This window comes from Triticum aestivum, chromosome 5B (genome assembly GCF_018294505.1).
Source record: "Triticum aestivum cultivar Chinese Spring chromosome 5B, IWGSC CS RefSeq v2.1, whole genome shotgun sequence".
Taxonomy (NCBI): domain Eukaryota; kingdom Viridiplantae; phylum Streptophyta; class Magnoliopsida; order Poales; family Poaceae; genus Triticum; species Triticum aestivum.
The window spans coordinates 538,534,607-538,543,588 of record NC_057807.1 but is presented as its reverse complement, the minus strand read 5'-3'; the positions used below and the strand labels follow the sequence as shown (position 1 = coordinate 538,543,588).

The 8,982-nt window shown below is 46.2% G+C and overlaps 1 protein-coding gene across 1 annotated transcript; it reads left to right on the top strand.

Annotated features, from left to right (window-relative positions):
- The first annotated feature begins 561 nt into the window (after positions 1–561).
- LOC123113029 (11S globulin seed storage protein 2) lies at positions 562–2,205 on the top strand. Its single transcript, XM_044534132.1, has 3 exons — positions 562–763; positions 891–1,825; positions 1,910–2,205. The coding sequence occupies exons 2-3, from the start codon at positions 918–920 to the stop codon at positions 2,016–2,018; spliced, it is 1,017 nt and encodes a 338-aa protein (XP_044390067.1). The 5' UTR covers positions 562–763; positions 891–917; the 3' UTR covers positions 2,019–2,205.
- Positions 2,206–8,982: the final 6,777 nt, after the last annotated feature.

Genomic DNA, 8,982 nt, shown 5'->3' with positions numbered 1-8,982 from the left:
CAATGCAAATGAAAGGGCCCGAACTACTAAATGCTTACAATATATCAAGTATTTGATACTCCTTGATAGTAGTAATTATTGGGTGTGCACAACTGGCATCCATATATAATACTCTACCCTGAATGGGACACTCAACATGTGGAGCGCGTGGGTATATATAGTAGACAAGTAAACCAAATAGTCGTTCCTTTCAGGATTATCCTACAAAAAAAAAGAAACATCGCTAACCACACGCCCCCCTCAGGACATGTGTGTGTGGTAAGCTGTCGAAACGGAAAGAGATAAATCTTGCTAAGTTGACATTGCTTGTTGGAGACACTCACGTTGATTGGATCGAGCGTGTATAAATCTGGAGTTGGGTATTACCCCTCTATGCTATCACTTACATCATCTAGATAGAGTTGAAAAATAATTGGGCAAAACAATCTCACAGATTTAACAAATTTTAGATTTTCTGATATTTTAGGACCCACCTATGTCCTAACATATACTCCCTCGATCTCAAATTATTTGTTGCAGAAATGAATATATATAGGACTAACGGACTAACGTAGTCATTCTGCCTACCTCTTGGCCACCCTTGAGAGGCAAAGCCAACTTGATCGTCGTAGATATATTTGGGTGACGACTTGCGACTGACACTGTTCCCCTAGTTTTTGCTATAAATTGGACGCTCCCCTCCTGCTTGTGAAGTTGTGAGATAAGCAGTTCTGAAGACTGAAGGCTCAACGTTCTTCCACCTCCACCTCCAGCTCCAGCTCAGGTGATTCGATCTCCCTCCACATGCTTGCTTGCATTGTTTTTCTTTCTTTTTTTTGACGGATGATTGCATTGCATAGTTGCATGCGTGCATGCAACCGGAGTTTCATCGATCTAACTTCTGCATGAAGGTAAATACGTACGTGGGGAAGGGAGGCATGTCTGCGAAGGCCGGCAAGCCCCTGGTCCAGACCGACGCGGGGGCGTACATAGCTTGGTCTGGTGCTGACCAGCCGGAGCTCGCAACGGAGGGGCTCGGGTGTGGCCTTCTCGTGCTGACGCCCCTCGGCTTCGCGCTGCCGCATTACGCTGACTCCAACAAGTTCGGCTACGTCCTCAGCGGCTCCGGGGTGGCTGGGGTCCTTCCGGTCGAGGCCAAGGAGAGGGTCGTCCGCCTGAAGGCCGGCGACGTCATCGCCGTGCGCACTGGGGACGTATCGTGGTGGTACAACGACAACGACAACGAAGGCAGCGCTGATGACTTGTCCATCTTGTTCATAGGCGACACGGCGCGCGCCGTCAGCCCCGGGGACATCTCATACTTCTTCCTCGCCGGCGGCAACAGCGTCCTGAGCGGCTTCGACGCGGGCCTCCTCACCATGGCGTGGCCTGGTGTCACGGAGGAGCAGGCGGCCACCGCGTTCCGGAGCCAGCCGGCCGTCCTCCTCACCAGGCTGAGCGCGAAGCTGCCCGGCGTGTGCCCGCGAGAGCACGACAGGAAAGGGCTCGTCGTGAACGCCGGCCACGTCGCTGCAGGGACCCTGAAGATGCTCACCGCGTCGGATCTGGACGCGCTGGGCGGCTTCGGATTCAGCGCGGTGCTCGGACGGCTCGAGCCCGGCGCCGCGAGGGCGCCGTGGGTGCTCCGCGAGGGCGCGGCGCAGGCGGTGTACGTGGCCCGCGGGAGCGCGCGCGTCCAGGTCTCGTCCGCCGTGGGCGGCGACACGCTGCTGCTGGACGAGGATGTCGCTGCGGGGAGCTTGTTCGTCGTGCCGCGGTTCGCCGTGGCGCTCGTCGCCGCCGGCGCCGATGGAGTGGAGTGGGTCTCGCTGATCAAGAGCGCCAGGTACGTGACCGTGACCTTGACAAATGCGAAATGCAAATCTTGTACTGATGATGGTTTCCGATGTCCCTGCTGCGTACATGGCTGGCCGGCGGTGGAGCACCTGATCGGGGAGGGCTCGATTTTCGGCGGCCTGACTCCACAGGTGGTGCAGGCATCGCTGAAGGTGGCGCCGGAGCTGGTGAAGCTGCTCTGAGCGGTGGTGACCGAGTCTCGGTGCACGTGTGCGTTTACTTTCTGTCGTCTGTGTGAAATACGCTTTCTCCAACAAGAAGATCGTCGTGCACGCTTGTATGCTGCGGCGTCGTGTATCACTCGGTCTGTGATTATACGCTGTACCTGTCCTTTTATTTCTTCTCCGAATAAAAGTGTTAAATACCACAGCCTCTGCATTGGTTGATGCATGTAACCTACGCATAGCTGTACACAGTACGTGAATAAGTTGTTTATAGGGAAAATCTATATCGTACACGGTACACACTACGCATAGCTGTGTTCCCGTGCGGTGCGGGGGCTCATGCACGCGGCGCGCTACAGCGCGGTGTCCTGTTCGCTACAGTGCGCTCTGCGCTCTGTGATGTTCGCTGCAAGACAATGACACTGTGCGCTACAAAGTTTGCAGTGATTGGACAGGGTGCTACGTACAAGTGTTGGTGGATAGGGTGCTACGCTGACTGGTGTCGGTGATCAATTTGCACCGATCTTACAGGTTAAAGTTACCGTGCTTTACTTTGTGTGGCAGCTACCTAGCTATAGTATGTCAATATAATGTCAGTACCTTCTTTTTTCCACGTGAACACACCCTGTGTAAACCTCTCAAATGAATATTGACCAACATTCAAGAAAAAGAATATTGATGACATAAAAATTTCAATTACAGTATAAAAAATACATGCTATTGTTTGGCTAGTAGTTTTCTCAAACTTCATTCCGGGCACAACAAATCACCTGCTAACTGGAAGTGGAGTTTCTACACCCTGGAGCAAATGCTCCTGGTGTGAACAGTAAAATAAAAAATATCAAAGAATTCTGAATTTTTTTTGTGGCATACTTGTACAAATGTTTGTTGTGCACGTAAAATTTCATCGCGAAATCACATTGGTGAAAGGTGTGGTAAAAAAAAACAAAATCGATGCTCTGAAAATGTTACTTACAAAAGCATTTTGAAGCTCTGATTTTGTTTTTTTCGGCACGACTTCCACGAATGTGATTTCATGATGAAAATTTTCATGCACAAGAAACACTTGTGAAAGTATGTCACAAATTTTTTTCAGAATGTTTTAAAAAAATTCTATTTTTTTGATTTTACTGTTCACACCAGGAGCATTTGCTCCTGGGTGTAGAATGGTACTTTCCCTGCTAACTACACCTTTTTTCAAGAAACGACAGGTTGCATGAAGTAACTTAGTAAGTACTCCATCCGTCCCATAATATAAGAGCGTTTATATTATGGGACGGAGGGAGTAGAAAACAGGTTTTTGGGATAAGAGCATTAATCCCAGTTTACTCACAAACCGGGACCAAATGGTGCATCAGTCCTGATTCGTGAGGTCAAGGCGCCGGCCGGGCCTCGGGGGCCATTGGTCCCAGTTCGTCTGACACTTTTGGTCCTGGTTCCAGACACAAACTGGGACCAATGTGTCTTGCTCCTGGCCCAGCACCTTTAGCCCGGGGTGGTGGCTGGAACCGGGACCAGCGGTTGCCCTTCAGTTCCGGCTTTAGCCACAAACCGGGACTAAAGAGAAGTCTATATATACCCCCTTCCTGCTCAGTGCTCTGTTTTTTGGCCGGCCGTGTGGGAGAGGTGTGTGTTGCTTTAGCTCTCACCTCCTATGCACACGAGGTGTTCGATAAAATGCCCGAGCCACACTTAAGCTTTCTCCTCTCCAAGCTCGACCTCCAAACTCCATTTTCCTCAAGATTTGTCTAGGTTTGGCAGTCCGTCATGTCCCGTTCCCGTCCTCACCGTCGTTGATCACCCATGCAGATCTCGTCGCCGGCACCACCGTGGTGAGCCTCTCGTTCTTATCTTCTTTCTAAAAAAAATTCTTACTTGTATGATTTAGATAGATACTTGTATAATTTTCTTACTTTTATTATTATTTGTTATTGTATAGTGCCATGGTTTTGGTATTCACCCCCGTTGCCCTCGTCCTGTCTATGATTTGGATGTGGTATATTGTATTTTATAACTATTTGTTTCATTTAGTGTTTATGACTATTATGCCGACCAACGTGACATAGATGTTTTTATCTAGGAGGTTTGTGAACCGGAAATTCCAACTGACCCTCTTGTCGAGAGGTTAAATTTAGTTGAAAAGGAAAAAATTACTTGAAGAAAAAATTGAAAAAAATTGAGGAGGAGAAGATGGAATTGGATTTGCATGTTGCGGATGTCGTCGATGATTACAAGACCAAGATGGATGCAATGCGCTTGAAGATTAGAAAGATTAGAAAATATGCCATTCATACCGAGGCTTGGTATCATTATCCCGTTGGATCAATTGTTAACTTAGTTGCGATTATGATCGCATTTTTTGTTGCATTAAAATGTTTTACATAGTTTCAATGTATGTTTTAATTACATGCTCTAGAGAGCTATATGTTGTTCAATGAGAACTATGTATGAACTTTATGTATTTATTTTTTCAGTAATAACATTTGATCACTACTGTACTTTAGTTTTAGTGTGATGATGAACTTCTATTAATTTGGTCACTTCTCTATTCATGATGTTCTTTAATGGTTTTTGGCACACTTAATTATATATAATGCACGCAGATGAACCAGCAATGGATGTACGGTGACAGACGCACCTCCGAGTACATTAAGGGTCTGCATAATTTTCTTGAAGTGGCTGAGGCAAACAAGCATAATGGTTTTATGTGTTGTCCATGCCCTATCTGTGGGAATATGAAGTCTTACTCTGACTCTAAAACCCTTCACATCCACCTGCTTGAGAAGGGTTTCATGCCACACTATAATGTTTGGACCAAGCATGGAGAAAGAGGGGTTATGATGGAAGACAACAAAGAAGAAGAGGATGATGACAACTATCCGCTCTCTGAATATGGTGATGCTGCAACGGGGGAAGCTGAAGATCAAGAGGAACCAGACGATGTGCCCGATGATGATCTTCGCCGGGTCATTGTTGATGCAAAGAGACAATGCCAAAGTGAAAGGGAAAAGTTGAAGTTCGATTGCATGTGAGAGGATCACAAAAAGGGTTGTACCCAAATTGCGAAGATGACAACACAAAGCTCGGTACCACTCTGGAATTGCTGCAACGAAAGGCAGACAATGGTGTATCTGACAATGGATTTGGGAAGCTACTGAAAATAATGAAGAAGAAGCTTCCAAAGGATAAGAATTGCCCGACAGTATGTATGAAGCAAAGAAGGTTCTATGCCCTCTAGGATTGGAAGTGCAAAAGATACATGCACGCCCTAATAACTGCATCCTCTACAGGGGTGCGTACGAGGATTTGAACACATGCCTGGTATGCGGTGCATTGTAGTATAAGATCAGACGAGATGACCCTGGTGCTGTTGAGGGCGAGCGCCCCAGGAAGAGGGTTCCTGCCAAGGTCATGTGGTATGCCCCTATAATACCACAGTTGAAATGTCTGTTCAAAAATAAAGAGCATGCAAAGTTGATGCGATGGCAGAAAGAGGACCGTAAGAAAGACGGGAAGTTGAGAGCACCCGCTGACGGGTCGCAGTGGAGAAAAATTGAGAGAAGGTGGGGGGACTTTGCAGGTGACGCAAGGAATGTATGGTTTGGGTTAAGCACAGATGGCATTAATCCTTTTAGGGAGTAGAGCGGCAATCATAGCACCTGGCTCATGACTCTATGTATCTATAACCTTCCTCCTTGGTTGTGCATGAAGCGGAAGTTCATTATGATGCCAGAGATCATCCAAGGCCCTAAGCAACCCGGCAACAACATTGATGTGTACCTAAGGCCATTAGTCGAAGAACTTTTACAGCTGTGGAATGGAAAAGGTTTACGTGTGTGGGATGAGCACAAACAATAGGAATTTTCCCTACATGCGTTGCTATTTGCAACCATCAATGATTGGCCTGCTCTCAGTAACCTTTCAGGACAGTCAAACAAGGGATATCACACATGCACGCACTGTTTAGATGACACTGAAAGGATATATTTAGAGAAATGCATGAAGAATGTGTACCTAGGACATCTTCGATTTCTTCCGACCAACCATCAATGTCGAAAGAAGTGCAAGCATTTCAAAGGTGAGGCAGATCACCGGAAGAAGCCCGCCCTCCGTACTGGTGCTCACATAGTTGCTATGGTCAATGATTTACAAGTAATCTTTGTAAAGGGTTGCGGACATCTGTTCTGAATGATGCTGAGGGACGTGATACGTCTGCAACGTATCTATAATTTAAGAAGTATTCATGACATGTTTACAATAATTTTATATGGTTTTGTTATGATTTGCATGGAACTAACCCGGACTGACGATGTTTTCAGCAGAACTACTGTGAAAAATGAAAGTTCTCCAAACTCCGCGAAACTTTTTATGGATTTTTTATGGACCAGAAGACTACCAATGGGCTAGAGCAGCACCTCGGGGGTGCCCCGAGGGGGGTACAACCCACCAGGGCGCGCCTGGGCCCCCAGGCGCGCCCCAGTGGGTTGTGCCCACCTCGGTGGCCTCCCGCACCCCCTCTTCTCCCTATAAATTCTCAAATATTCCAAAAACCCTCGCGAAGACCCTAGATCGAAAGTTCCACCACCACAAGCCTCTGTAGCCGCCGAAAACCAACCAGGAGCCCGTTCTGGCACCCTGCCAGAGGGGGAGATCATCACCGGCTACTTCCTACAAAACTCCGCGCTTGAAGGCCCAACACGAGTCTACAAGAATAAAGTTGCGTAGTAGACATCAGGACGCGCACCTATGTGGAAGAAGAAATCTATATTTTGGGACCTACCCTATTGGAAAGACCTAGAGGTCCGCTCTGCAATCGACGTGATGCACGTAACAAAGAGTCTTTGCGTGAACCTTCTAGGCTTCTTGGACGTGTATGGGAAGACAAAAGATACACCGGAGACACGGGAGGACCATCAACGTGTGCAAGAAAAGGACGACATGCATCCAAAGCAATATAAAGGTCCTGCCAGCTACACTCTTACCAAAGAAGAGAAGGGAATCTTCTTTGAATGCCTGCTCAGTATGAAGGCCCCGTCTGGCTTCTTGTCCAATATAAAGGGAATAATAAATATCCCAGAGAAAAAGTTCCAGAACCTAAAGTCTTATGACTGCCACGTGATTATGATGCAACTTCTTCCGATTGCATTGAGGGGGCTTTTACCGGAAAACGTTCGATTAGCCATTGTGAAGCTACATGCATTCCTCAATGCAATCTCTCAGAAGGTAACCGATCCAGAAATCCTACCAAGGTTAAACAATGATTTGGTGCAATGTCTTGTCAGTTTCGAGCTGGTATCCCCACCATCCTTCTTCAGTATCATGACGCACGTCCTAGTTCATCTACTCGACGAGATTGCCTTTCTGGGCCCTGTATTTCTACACAATATGTTCCCCTTTGAGAGGTTCATGGGAGTCTTAAAGAAATATGTTCGTAACCGTGCTAGGCCAGAAGGGAGAATCTCCATGGGCCATCAAACAACGGAGGTCATCGGGTTTTGTGTTGACTTTATTCCTGACCTTAAGAAGATTGGTCTCCCTCAATCGCGGTATGAGGGGAGACTAACTAGAAAAGGCACGCTAGGACCGGACTTAATAATATGTAGGGATGGGCATTCTTGGGCTCGAGCACACTACACAGTTCTACAGAATTCTACCTTGGTGACCCAGTATGGCAATGAACACAAGAATACTCTGCGCTCCAAACACTCGGAGTAGTGTGATGACTGGATTACATGTGAACACATCAGGAATTTCGGCAGTTGGTTGCAAACACACCTCATGGGTGACATCATTGTTGGAGATGAGCTGTACTCGTTTGCCAGGGGACCATCTTCGACTATATTGACTTACAAAGGGTACGAGATAAATGGGAATACAATTTACACGATCACCCAAGATCAAATGAGCACCAACCAAAATAGTGGTGTCCGCTTTGATGTAGCAACCAAGAGGGGAAAGGACACATTTTATGGTTACATAGTGGACATATGGGAACTTGACTATGGACGTGATTTTAAGGTCCCTTTGTTTCGGTGCAAATGGGTCAATCTGTCAGGAGGCGGGGTACAGGTAGACCCGCAGTACAGAATGACAACAGTGGATCTGAACAATCTTAGGTACATAGACGAACCATTCGTCCTAGCCAATGATGTAGCGTAGGTTTTCTATGTGAAGGACATGTCTACCAAACCGAGAAAAAGAAAAGATAAAGAAGCGAATACGTCATACGATGAGCCAAAGCGCCACATAGTTCTTTCAGGGAAAAGAGAGATCATAGGAGTGGAGGGCAAGACAAACATGTCTGAAAATTATGAAAAGGTTCATGAAATTCCTCCCTTCAAAGTGAAGGCTGACCCAAGCACCCTGTTAAACGATGAAGATTATCCATGGGTATGGCGCAATAAGCAAGGGACACACACGAAGAAAAAGTGAAGGAGGATACAATGATGGCTATGATGATAGCTCTGATTACACGAAGAAGAAAATGAAATGTCGTTTTGTAACAGATGAGTTTTCTTCCAAAACCCTGATATATACTTCGAAAGAAATTGTCCATTTGGTACACGAAGTGCATCTAGTTTTTGCCGTAACCCGCTCAACATTTTAGAACATGCTATGTGGGTGAAATGATGATACCATGCCAACTTTCAGCATTTTCGGAGTTCATTTGTACTGCTTTTCAATTTCAGGTTCATTTAGCTGAAAAAATTTAGTAAATACATGAAAAATACCAAATGAAGTCAGAAAGGGTTCAAAATTGATGATGTGACTTTGAATGGTTCATGTTTAACGCACGAAAAATCTGAAGTTGAAATAAGTTAAAAAAAATGAAATCCCTTTGTAACAAATGAGTTTTCGTCCGAAACCGTGATACTTCGAAAGAGATTGTCCATTTTGTACATGAAGTGCATCCATCTTTTGTTGTAACCCTCTCAACTTTTTAGCACATGCTATGTGGGTGAAATGATGATACCATGCCAAC

Excerpts from the sequence above, each read along its gene's own strand:
- LOC123113029 (XM_044534132.1), top strand. The coding sequence starts at position 918 with ATGTCTGCGAAGGCCGGCAAGCCCCTGGTCCAGACCGACGCGGGGGCG. Across the intron at positions 1,826-1,909 it reads TCGCTGATCAAGAGCGCCAG|GCCGGCGGTGGAGCACCTGA; the intron begins GTACGTGACCGT and ends CGTACATGGCTG.